This window comes from Lutra lutra, chromosome 9 (assembly GCF_902655055.1).
Source record: "Lutra lutra chromosome 9, mLutLut1.2, whole genome shotgun sequence".
Classification (NCBI taxonomy): domain Eukaryota; kingdom Metazoa; phylum Chordata; class Mammalia; order Carnivora; family Mustelidae; genus Lutra; species Lutra lutra.
In genome coordinates this window covers 116,966,255-116,979,673 of record NC_062286.1, presented here as the reverse complement: position 1 = coordinate 116,979,673, position 13,419 = coordinate 116,966,255, and the positions used below count along the sequence as shown (strand labels likewise).

The 13,419-nt window shown below is 41.1% G+C and overlaps 1 protein-coding gene across 1 annotated transcript; it reads left to right on the top strand.

The window, feature by feature from the left end:
• Positions 1 to 4,606: 4,606 nt before the first annotated feature.
• On the top strand, positions 4,607 to 6,489 carry DEFB132 (defensin beta 132). The gene is made up of 2 exons (XM_047745545.1): positions 4,607 to 4,658; positions 5,840 to 6,489. Exons 1-2 carry the CDS (start codon positions 4,607 to 4,609, stop codon positions 6,115 to 6,117), a joined length of 330 nt encoding a protein of 109 aa, XP_047601501.1. The 3' UTR covers positions 6,118 to 6,489.
• The last annotated feature ends 6,930 nt before the right edge of the window (positions 6,490 to 13,419 follow it).

The window sequence follows — 13,419 nt, the reverse complement described above, 5'->3', positions numbered from 1 at the left end:
ATGGATGCAGAAGTGGATGGAAGGGAATCACTGAACTGAACTGGTGACTCAACAGTCTCTGAAACATCAAATTTAAAAAGACCTTACAGGGTTCCTGGCTGGCTCATTTGATAGAGCATGCAATTCTTGATTTTCAGAGTCATGAGTTCAAGCCTCATGTTGGTCGTGGAGCCTACTTAAAAATAAATAAATCAAATAAGTTTTTTTAAAAATAAAATTTAAAAGCCCTTATGTAAAGGGAATACTCCAGCTGTGTGAGAAACTCAGCAGGCCCTCTTCCTCCTCACCATTTCACTAGTGAAAATCATAAAAACAATCATTTAAAAGTCTCTGGGAAAAAGAAAAGACAAAAAGTTTTAAAGTTAAGTCCCTGGAAATCTCCTAAAGGTGGGTACACGGCAAATGAGGAAACACTTGTTCAAGAAAACTACTAAATCTCAGTAAGACAGTGCAAGTCTATAACGCTGGGGCCAGCACTTGCTCCCAACACACACACACACACACATATACAAACACACAGCAGGTCCATGAACCCTTGGCAGGGAAAGCTCAAAACACAGTGACTCTCTTCCTGCCAGAACCCAGTAATAGGGTTATAGTTCTACCCCAGGAGAAGTGTCTCTCATTCCAGCTTTCATCCCAGTTCTATTCAAGGCAAGTACAGTCCAAAAGACTCGTTTTCCCCCACCTAAATCCCACTCCTAGGGTTAAGGTTCTACCCCAGGAGCGCCAAGCCAAGAGTACCAGGATTGTGATCTCCCTCCCTCCTCATAGGCAGAAGTTCCAAGAGGGGCAAGCCAAGAAGACAAAGGTTCCCTGACCCCCAACACAAGCCCCTACTTATAGGGCAGTGGTGTTACTCCAGAAGAAGCCAGTTTACTCCAGGTTCCAAGAGGACAGACAAGACAGGAGCACTGATATGTCTGTAACACTTTTCTTTTCTTTTTATTTTTTTTAAAGATTTTATGTACTTATTTGACAGAGAAAGAGAGATCACAAGTAGGCAGAGAGGCAGGCAGAGAGAGAGGGGGAAACAGGCTCCCCGCAGGGAGCCTGATGCAGGGCTCGATTCCAGGACCCTGAGATCATAACCTGAGCCAAAGGCAGATGCTTACCCCACTGAGCAACCCAGGCACCCCCGTAACACTTTTTAAGACAGACCTCTCTTTCTTTCTAAAACAGAAATTTAGGTATCTTATATATAGTGCAGATTTGGGCCTGCCTTATGATCTAATATGAAATTTTCAAAGTGAATGATTTAAGCATTTACATTTTTATTGATAAGGCAGATAAATATTTAATCTGAATTTTGTAACATTTTAAATTAAGTATTTTTTATGTTTTTTTAAAGATTTTTTTTATCTATTTATTTGACAGACAGAGATCACAAGTAGTTAGAGAGGCAGGCAGAGAGAGAGGAAGGGAAGCAGGCTCCCCGCCGAGCAGAGAGCCCGATGCGGGGCTCGATCCCAGAACCCTGGGATCATGACCTGAGCCGAAGGCAGAGGCTTTAACCCACTAAGCCACCCAGGCGCCCCAAGAATTTTTTATGTTTTTAAAAAGTCCTTCACCATGCAGTATATGTGAACGGTTTTCTGATATTTAGGTTGAAGACATTTAATTAGATTTAGACTTTTAATTGGTCACCTTTATAACAATAACTTTACACAGTACCCTTAGATATTTCTCTCTTTTTACAGTATCTACTAGTTCCCTTCTAGAATAATGATATAACTAGCATATTTTTTTCTTTCTCTTCCCTTTCCAACACCATCTAATATGAATCAATACAGTACTCTTACTCAATGTTATCTCTACAATGCCAAGTATGTCTATACTTTTATCATTTGCCTCTTTGGCCTTGGTTGATGTCCTTTGTTACACCTATTGAAGACAAGGCAATCAGCAAGTTAATCCCTTTCTCTTGGGATGCTCACCTTTGAAACGCAGCCACCATTCTGTAAGGAAGCCCACATGGAGAGGCCTAAGTTAAGAGGACCCTCATGCCCACTGAGTTTCCAACTGACAGTCAGCACCACCTTGGCAGCCATATGAGTGAGCCATCTTGGAAACAGATCCTCCAACTCTAGTTGACCCCTCCCCTGTTGACACCACGTGGAGCAGAGATGAGCCTCGTCTACTGAACCATGCACAAACAGCAAATGCATGAGCTGAATGAATGACTGCTGCTGTTCTAAGTGACTAAGTCAGTTTGTTATGTAGCAACAGATAATTGGAACAATAAGTAGCACCTGAAATTCTTTCCTAAACCAGAAACTTAGGGTACCCAGACCAAGCTAAGAGAAGTGGTTCTAGAGTGCTAAATGGCAAGCCAAGTTCAACTATTGTACCTATTCCTATGCAGGGAACCTATTATTCTAAACCCAATTAGTCAGCTGGTATCACGTAATACAAACATGTTGGATTAGCCAATGTGAAGATGCCCTCTTGCTGCCCAACAGAGTTAAGAAAATTCTATTATCTCGAAGATACCTAGGCCAAGGAACTCAGGCTGGTCTATTGTGCATCTAAAGTGATTTCCTTGGTAATTTTTGTCTAGCATGACTAACAGATTTCATACTGTTGTTTTCAGCTTAATTGCCCATTCCCCATGAATAAGGTGATATCTAAGGCTTTGGAGGGTTATATCTCTTACCCTCCCCAAGACAGTCCCTCCTTCATACCCACTCCTGAGAGTAGCTATGGAAACATTGAGGTGAGTCCTAGAAATTTTGGAATGGTTGCTGACTCCTCTAGGGTGCAAGTCATGTACCCATAGGACAAATGAGAAATGTCATGTTTAAAATTAGAAGAACAGGGGCGCCTGGGTGGCTCAGTCAGTTAAGTGGCTGCCTTTGGCTCAGGTCATGATCCCAGGGTCTTGGGATGGAGCCCCACATTGGGCTCCCTGCTCAATGGAGAGCCAGCTTCTCCCTCTCCCTCTGCCTACGACTCTGCCTACTTGTGCCCTTTATCTCTGTCAAATAAATAAATAAAATATTTTTTAAATGAATGAATTAATTAATTAATTAAATCAAGCAGAAGAACATCCCAGGAGGGATACAGTGACCAATCCAGGAAATGTTCCATTTAGTCATAAGGGCCAATCAGTTAATGGCTATTATTCCTACTGGTGAACATATACATGGTATGGAAATGGACAAAGTCTACATCTGGGTTGAACTACTTCAAGGGTCTATTGCTTTACTCCCCCCAAAAGACAATTAAATAAAAACTGCTAAGTGACCTAATCAACAAAACAAAAGGTAGATGATTATGGACCTGAAGTAGCAACAATATTAATGTTACAGAAAGAACATATTTCTCTACTTCTGATTCCCAGTGGGGGAACTAAGGGCTTAGGAGAACCACATACACCTCACACATTCTCTTCAAAGAGGATGTGGCTGCCCCTGAGCAGTGACAAGGACACTCAGCAGAGGGAGCAGGCCAGAGCTGATTTGCAGAGGTGGTCACTGGGCAGAGAGACAGTTGCCTGAGGACATAGCCAGCATTGCTCCTGGAGGGGCCCCTGGTGGAAAGAGTCTGGCCTGGGCTAGGCTGGAGCTGGTCTGAGAGCCACAGGGCTCTGGGGCTGAATTTAAAATGGAAGACTGGAACCCAGAATGGAATTACCACTTTGTGGTATTCTTCCAACACCCTCTATTGTCAAAACCTAACACGGGACCAGTTTTCCAGTATCCAAATCCAGTACTGTCAAGCAAGACAAAGAAGGGTAGATTTGGAGCTAAGAGAGAATAAACTGGTTATCAGCACATCTACATGCTGAGGAGAGCAGAGTAGAAAGATCCAAGAATGACTTCATACCACCACCAAATCACCCCCTTCTTCTTGCTGGATAAATAACAGATACTCCTATGAGTTAAGCCACTGTTAGCTGAGTTGCTCGTCTCTTGCAACCTCAGACATCACTACCTGAGACAGGAAGAGTGTCGGAGTGTCCTTACTGAGCTGCTCTCTGAGTGAATGAGTCTCTGCTATAGGTGTCAGCACGGCATAGTGTTTGATTATATTCTATATTCAATTGCATTCATTTTTTACCATCATTTAAATTGCTTTTGGTTCTCTGCTATTGCAAACAATGTTAAGATAAACATTTTTGTGTACTTATTTGTTCAATTATTTCCATTAAACAGAAGTCCAAGAATAGTTCCTGAGGCAAAATACAGGCATTTTTCAGGACTTCTGATGTATATTGCCAAGTGGCTCTCCAAAAACAAAACAATACCCATCAGCACTCCCAGCAACAGTGAAAGAGAGTACTCATTTCCCCCAAACCCTCGCCAACACTGGCTAGAAAGCATAATTTGAAAGCTGGGTGCTGTGAACTCATATTCTCTTTATTCTGCCTCTTTCCCTCCCAACAGCCTAGAATACAGGTGCTCAATAAATCAATCAAAACTCCAGACTAGTAGACATTATGATCTAATCTGACTGTTCTGGGTGGCAAACAACTCTTCCCTGGCTCACTGCCCAGTATCCTGGCATCATGTGGCTCCTATAAAGGCAGTAGCTCCAAGCATGTCACAAAGAGGGCCCAGACTCCATTAAACCACCACCTGCTCCCCAAGCCACCCTTTCAGCCATGAAGCTCCTGCTCCTGGTCTTTGCATCCTTTGGATTCCTGGGAACTCCAGGTAAAATGGATGGAGAAAGAGACAGAAGGGCTAGGGGCCAGGAACTCTAGCAGATCTGGTGACAAACAAACCAGGTTGGGGCTTGGAGGCACCCTAAGGTGGGGGATCTCTCAACATTCACCACCAGCCTTAATACCCTGTACCCAGTCACCACCCTATATACAACAACCTTATACAAAAACCAGTCCCCCAAGCTTTTTCCCTGTTCTAAAACAAGAGTCAGCCTCAACCTGGTACAAAATATCTTTCTTTCACTTTACCTGAGCTCCCTATATCTAAACTCCTAAGATGCTGAGAAGGCATCTCTCTCTGCCATTTTCCTCCTTTAAGATCACCCCAGGGTTAGTGCTTGGAGAAGAAACTGAGCCTGGGAGGAAATCACAGGGGTCCCATTCCTGTGCCCAACACAGTGCGGGCAGGCAGAGCAGAGAGACCCCTCAGAGGGCAAGTTCACACAGGATGGCAAACAAGGTGCTCAGCTTGAGCCCTGGAGTGAAGACAGCATGCAGAGCCAGAGAGAGAAAAAGCAGAAAGCCAGGCAACGGCTGTGTAGAAAACCAGAGGAGGAGGGTTCTCAGAAAATGCCAGTACTGAGGTGATGGCAGACAGAGCTGAGACAAAGCCCTCAGATTTGACCAGGAGGTGGCCCGTGGTGTCAGGCAGTGTATGAATGCACAAATACCCTGTCAGTAGCAACCACTACTTTCCCTTTAATGCCTTGGGGAATGATTGGGCCTTTTTTTTTTCTTTGTCCTGGGTTGACTGATATTTAGTTTCATATTCCCTGAGAACAAATGAGGCAGAAACACCATATAAGTGGAGACTGTGGGGTAAGAAGAGCCCCAATTCCCACTTTTAAATGTTCAAGTTCCTTCCTGACATGAAAACCTGACTCCCCACGCCCTGATTTCACGCATACATTCTGCATCACTGGTGACAGCGAAAGTGCAGGCTTTAACTAGAGGCAAAGTTGCAAAGACTGGCAGAGAGAAAACTCCGCAGAGTTCCCAGAGGCCAGCAGTTAAGGCAAGTTCTTTCTCCTCTTCCCTGCCTTCTCACCTCTCGCTTGCTGGCTATCTCAAGCACCCCACTCAGAATAAAACCCCAATCACTCCCTGACCCCTGGGAAGTCCCAGGGCTGCTTCTACCCTCAACTTCCACTCCTGTCCTCTCCTCTGCAGCCGGTGGGGGCGGGGCAAGTTGTTCGCGCTCTTACCCCGGACGCTGCAAGATGCACTGCGACTCCCTGGAAAGATCCATATTCATGTGCGACAGGTACAAACTGTGCTGTGTCAAAGACCTCTTAAGGACCATCTCGCCACCTCCTGCCCACAAACCTAAGAACCCCTGCAGAAAATCTACAAGAAGACAAACTAAGGAGCATCGAAAGGGTGTAACACCAGAATCACTGTCATTTCCAGGTATTCAATATGGCTATGGTATCCCTACAAAAGGTTGAGGTTCCCTCCTTCTGCTGCTCCAATTTATGACCCATCTCAAAGCTCCTCTTGTATATCACTCTGTCACTCACTGAATAAACCCTGGAGTTTGTATCAATCCTATGCAAATGACTGCCCTGTCCACTCATCCACTGGGTTTGTGTCAGTTTGGGGCCTCCAAGAGCGGACGTCAAGGCAGAATTAGACATGAAAAGATTCATGAGGGGAAAACACCTGTGACGGAAGATGGTGAGGAGCAGGAGGAGGCAGGAGCACCTTCAGACTGCAACGCGGGTCCTATATCTGTAAAAGGAGGGGGATAGGACGGGAGAGGAGAAGCCTGACATCGCAGATCTAAGGCTAACGGAAAGGCTCAAAGCAAGGCTCACCCCCTCAGAGGAGCCCCTCCCAGGGCAAAGATCACCAGGCTCAGGCACCTGGGTGGCTCGGTTGGGCAACTGCCATCGGCTCAGGTCATGATCCCAGAGTTCCAGAATCGAGTCCCGCATCAGGCTCCCAGCTCCACGGGGAGTCTGCTTCTCCCTCTGACCTTCTCCCCTCACATGCTCTCTCTCTCTCAAATAAATAAATATTTTTTTAAAAAAAGATCACAAGGCTCTTGCACAGCATGGAGCATAGTCATGGGCTGTGAGCAGCCCCCAGAGAACGAGGACTTGGGGTGAATGTTACTGTAGAGCTACAAGTAGGGCAGCTGGAGGCTCTCCACAAACCACACTCTCACAGCAGCTTCTCTTGAAAGGAGGTCTGAGAGGGGCACCTCCACGGCTGCCCAAAGCATGAGGTAGGAAAGGAAAGGGCTTCAAGGGGATGTTTTGGTCAGCCATGTAGACTGACTAATGAGGCATTCATTTATTCATTTGTGTAATAAAATGGACACAATACATAGATCTCACATTGAAATATTCTCTGCAGTGATGCCGGTGACTCCAACGTGCCCATCCACGACATAAAATTGGCATAACCCTGTTGCAAAGCCAACTGGAGATAAGAACAAAGAAACAGAACTTCTATTTGTTTAATCCACTTAACATTACTTCCAGGAATCTATTCATTTGTTAAGTTATTCAAAAAAAGCAAAAAGGCACAAAGGTGTTCAATGCAATGTTATTTAAAATTTCAAGAAAGTGGGAAAACTCTAAATGATGAAATATTTTATACTAATGATGTGTATAATTATGGACAAATGGAAATACTTATAGCACATAGTACATACTTATAACATCATCCGAAATAGCACTTATGCTACAGTTGCCATTAGGTCAAAATATATCTTCAAGTGACACAATGAAAGTCATAAAAATTATGACTTTTTTTTATTGGAAAGCAGGATTATACATAAGTTTCCTCTTACACATGATGTCCACTAATTTTGTGTAACATTTATGTGACAGATGCCAAATTCCATCCAAGAGAAACAAACCAGAACACTCAGGCCTAAACAATTCCAAGCAATCCTGGAAACTAGCTAACCATACAAAAAACTTAAATGCCAATTCCCTACCTCATGCCTCAAACCAAAATTAATTCCAGATGGTTTAAAAATAACAGTGTGAAAAATAAAGTATTAAAAGATTATAGAGTTAGGGGTGCCTGGGTGGCTCAGTTGGTTGAGTGTCTGCCATCAGCTCAGGTCATGATCTCAGGGTCCTGGGATGAAGCCCTGCCTTGGGCTCGGTGCTGGGGGTGGAGCCTGCTTGGGATTTTCCCTCTCCCTTGCCACCCCCCACCCCCTCTGCTCACACATGCACATGTACAGTCTCTCTCTTAAAAAAAAAAAAGATTAGAAAAAAGATTATATAGCTAAATATTTAGTTTGGGAGCCAGGAAACTCTAAATATGGCAATAAAAGAAAAATTCATGCAAAATTAAGCTGATTATATAGCATAAAACATTAAACTTCCATGTCAAAAAATATCATTTTGAAACATATCCATATCATTGCCTATATAAACAGTTCTCTTCTTTATGATTTATGAGTACCACAATTTATTTATCCAGATTTGTTGATGGACATTTGGATTGTTCCCAGTTTGGGGTAATTTACAAATAAAGCTTCTAAGAACATTCACATACAAGTCTTTGTATGAACCTATGCTTTCATTTCTTTTACATAAATACCTAGGCATGGAATGGCTGGATCACATGGTAGGTGAATGTTTAACTTTTAAAGAAATACCAAACTGTTCCCCAAGATGCTTGTGTCATGATATGTTCCCACCATCAGTACAGGTTCCACTTGCTCATTCTCACCAGCACTTGGTATACAGTCAGTCTTTTTAATTTTAACCTCTCTAATAGGTGTGTAGTAGTATCTCCTTGTGGTTTTAATTTGTATTTATTTAATAATTAATTACCCAAAAAGTATATTCTGTATAATTCCGTTGATATAAAATTCTTCAAAATTCGAAGTAAGCACTAATGACAGAAAGCAGACCAGTGGTTGCCTGGGAATAGGGAAGGTATGTGGAAAGGACTGGAGAGAGGAATTACAAAGGGGCATAAGGATACTTTGAGGTGATGAATGTGTTCGTTACCTTGATGGTGGCGATGGCTTAGCAGCGGTATACATAAGGCAAAAACTTACTAACTTGGACACTTTAAATGTGTACAGTTTATTGTATGTCAATTAATCCTCAAAAAAAGCTACTAAAATAAAATAAACGTCAAAGTGAAACAGAAAAATTAAAGTATCATAAATACTTAAAAGGCAAATGACAAAGTGAGACATATAGATGAAGTACTGATGCCCTAAAAATATAATAAGTTAACATAATATAAGAAGGAAAACATGAGGGGCACCTGGGTGGCCCAGTCAGTTAAGCGTCTGCCATCAGCTCAGGTCATCATCTCAGGGTCCTGGGATGGAGCCCTATATGGATGGATGGAGCTCCTAGGGGGCCTGCTTCTCCCTCTCCCTCTGCCCACTGCTCCCCCTGTCTGTGCATGTGCTCTCTCTCACTCTCTCGGCCAAATAAATAAATAAAATATTTAAAGAAAAATAAAAAATAGAATTTTAAAAAGAGAAGGAAAACATGAAACTCCCAGTGGAAAATGGGTAAGTGATATGAACTAGAAACATAACTGCCTAACGTGGCCAAAAAACATGAGGAAAATAATATTTTACCTGGAATCAAATAAATGCAAATTAAACAAATATATATATATAATATATTATATATTATATTACTTACATTATATTATATATTTTATATATATACATGCATATTACTCAACCATAAAAAGAATGAAATCTTGTGCAACAATATGAATGGACCTAGGGGTTGTTATGCAAGTGAAATAAGTCAGACAGACAAGGATCATGTGATTTCACTTATACATGGAATCTAGAAAACAATGCATAAACAAAAAACAAAAAGAACAGACAGAAACAGTCATAAATATAGGAAATAAACTGGTAGTTGTGGGGTAGGAAGCAAAAAGAGGTGGAAGGTATTAAAAGTTACAGACTTCCAGGGCGCCTGGGTGGCCTAGTTGGTTGGGCAACTGCCTTCGGCTCAGGTCATGATCCCAGGGTCCCAGGATCGAGTCCCCCATTGGGCTCCCAGCTCCATGGGGAGTCTGCTTCTCCCCTGACCTTCTCCCCTTTCATGCTCTCCTCTCTCTCTCTCAAATAAATAAAACCTTAAAAAAAAGTTACAGACTTCCAGTTATAAAATAAACTTCCAGGATGAAAAATATAGCATAGGGAATACAGTCAACAATATTGTAATAGTAGGACAATGCTATTATAACTTATGACAGAGAGTAACTACACTTCTCATGGTGAGCACTGAATAGCGGATGTAACACCCAACCGGTATGTCATATCCCTGAAACTAATATGATATTATATGTCAAGTATACTTCAGTTAAAAATAAAATAGAGGGGCTCCTGGGTGGTTAGTTGGTTATGCATCTGACTCAATTTCATTTTAAGTCATGATCTCGGGGTCCTGGGATGGAGCCCCACGTCAGGCTCCTTGCTCAGCAGGAAGCCTGCTTCTCTCTCCGCCTCTGTCTGCTTGTATGTTCTCTCTCTCTCTCTCTCTCTCTCTCTGACAAATAAATAAATAAATAAAATCTTAAAAAAAAAAAAAGATTTGCAAACCCAAGTTTGTTATGTATAGACAGGAACAAGTCTTGTCATCAGACACTCCTATTTAGGACTAAATGGGTAAGTCGGGAAGACGTTTAGCTACCCTATTCAAAAACCCCAGAAATGTTACTGTTTTTTGGCTCAGAGCCTCTGATTTCTTTTTAAGGTTTTATTTATTACTTGAAAGAGAGAGAGAGCACACAAGCAGGGGGAGTGACAGAGGGAGAGGGAGAGGTAGACTCCCCCACTGAGCAGAGAGCCCCAGGACACTGATATCATGACCTGAGCCAAAGGTAGATGATTAACCAACTGAGCCACCCACACATCCCCTCAGAGACTCTGATTTTGGGAATGAATATATTCAAGGAAATAATAAGAACCATGTTTATTTGTTTGTTTTTAAGAATCCACATTTTTTAATGTATTGTACAAACATAATCCTAACAGCATGATTAGAAGAGTATAAACTGGAAACTGTCTAAATGTCCAGGAATGAGAGGTGTTAAATAAAATAGATATATTCACAATATGTAATGCTATGCATCCTTTTAAAAAGATAAATTTACAGCTTTCTTCAGTCATACAGAATGAATCCAACTGTGTTATTCATTCAAAGAGCACTATAAAAATCACAGTGATCCCGTTTTATAGCAAAGAATACATGTGCGTGCACAAACAGGTACCCAAGATTCTGGGTGGGCGTCTATCAACAGCTATTATTTTTGTTCCATGACCTTCTCAAAAAAGAAATGCAATGCGTCCCAAAGTAGATTCAGTTCCACAATACAGTCATGAGAAAAAAAAATGTTTTACTAAAGCTTTTATAGGGAAATACAGAAGACCTTTTCCATCATCCTATCCAACAAATCTTCACAACCATTCCCTTTAAAAATCCTTGTTTTTTTTCCAAGTTCTTTTTCAGTCACTGACACCTCAGCCCACAAGCCCTGAGTCTTGGCAGTCACTCCACTCCTCCATTCATAACGGATCATGCCTTGGATTCCCAACCCACTGCCTATCATTTCCCCACATTCCCCATTCCCTACATGAAGGCCGTTTTGCCCTCCTGCTGCTTCTTCCATTCACAACCTTCCCTCCCTAACCAAGTCAGCAGACAATGAGCTTTCTTAGCACTTAATCTCTTTAAAAAATAGCATAAGATTCCAAGTAAATTACTTCTCTATCATCATAAAAACATTTCTGAAAGCAAGAGGCCCTAAACGGATATACAAAGAGATGGGATCAGATAATGCTTTCTATTATTTCTATGTGTAATGTTTCTACTTTCTAATTTTTATACAAAATTTTTAAACAAAATACCGACAAAAAGTAAAACCCTAATGGAAGCATGATAATTATATAGCATATCACAACTTGAACTGGCAAAACATTTTCCAGTCTCCTACTCATTTCCTCACTCTCTGTCAAGGACTCACGGGGATCCATGGGGCACAAAAGCTAAAAATGGCCAAAAACATTTTTTGAATAAACCATTTTGAATAAACCATTTATATATCTAATACATGGAAATTAGATATATAAATGGTTTATTCATTATCTTCCTGTTATTCCAAATAACTAAGAATATAACTATAATAATGTGAAATCTTAAAAAAATAAATTACTGAGCTACAGATAAATGATTGGTGGTTGGGGGGGTGAGAGGGATCAAAGGTACAAACTTTAAATTATAAAATAAATAAGTCCTGAGATGTTATGTAGAGCATGGTGACTATAATTAATAATACTGTATTATATATTTGAAAGATGCTTTAAAGTATGCTAGAAACTAACATATATCATTTATAACTTAATTTTAAAATACATAATAATTATAAAAAGAAACACTTGATTGATACACAAAAAATAAGCTAACTGCTTCTTTAAAGCACAATACCAAAATTACTTGTGGTGCTACCAATGGTGAACCATCAAAGGATGAGATACATCACCTGAAAAAGATAGGGTACTACAGCTTATTTCTACTCCCTTTACCTACAGTGCATGGAGGGGATCCTAGAGAACATACTGTGTAATATTTCTACTTAAAATGTTTTTCCCGGGGCACCTGGGTGGCTCAGTGGGTTAAAGCCTCCGCCTTCAGCTCAGGTCATGATCTCAGGGTTCTGGGATCGAGCCCTGCTTCAGGCTCTCTGCTCAGCGGGGAGCCTGCTTCCTCCTCTCTCTCTCTGCCTGCCTCTCTGCCTACTTGTAATCTCTGTCTGTCAAATAAATAAATTAATTAATTTTTAAAAAAAAGTTTTTCCCACCCAGAATGTCTCTCCTAAAATTTCTTCTAAGTAAATGACCTTCAATTCTATTAGAAATCAATATATCAAGTACAGAAAGCAAAAAAATAAAGACATGAAAAATTTTTACCAATTAACAAACTTGGAAGTAATTAAACATAGGTCATTCTGCATGACTAGGAAAAAAAAAAAGTTTCTTTCCAAAAACCTGTAGGAGATTCACAAAAATTGGCAAGGTCTTTTTATTTATTTTTTTTTATTTTATTTATTTATTTGACAAACAGAGATCATAAGTAGGCAGAGAGGCAGGCAGAGAAAGGGGAAGAAGCAGGCTCACTGCTGAGCAGAGAGCCCAATTTGGAGCTCAATCCCAGGACCCTGGGATCATGATCCAAGCTGAAGGCAGAAGCTTTAACCCACTGAACCACCAGACGCCCTGGCAAAGTCTTCTTAGATTGCAATCCTAAATTTTAAAAATAAAATTAAAAGCAGAAATTACACACTTCACAGTCTTTAGTCAGAACAAAATACGATGAGAAATTAATATAAAGAGAAAGCCAATGTCTGCTCTGGTGAGAGTATGAACAAAGAGCTGCTGGATTCAAGGACACGGAGGAGCTGAAAGCCACTCTAGAAGGACTGAAAAGAGCCCCTATTGATCTAGAAGACACCTGGTTCCTTTCCCCCTCTCCACTTCAATTGGCCTGCCAGCCAGGCTTTGATTTCCTGGGCAGAAGATGAAAGATTTCCTTCCTGTGGTAGTCAAGGATACCAAAGAAATCTGGGGAGGTGGGAGGACTGTTCTGCATCCTGATTTTCGTGATAGTTAACACTCAGACAACTGTACACCCAAAAGAGTCCATTTTATAATATCATAATTTTTGAAATTAAAAAGTAAAATACACAGTTACAGAAAATGTCATTGGGGGGAGAAACTTCTTTGATATACTGGAACA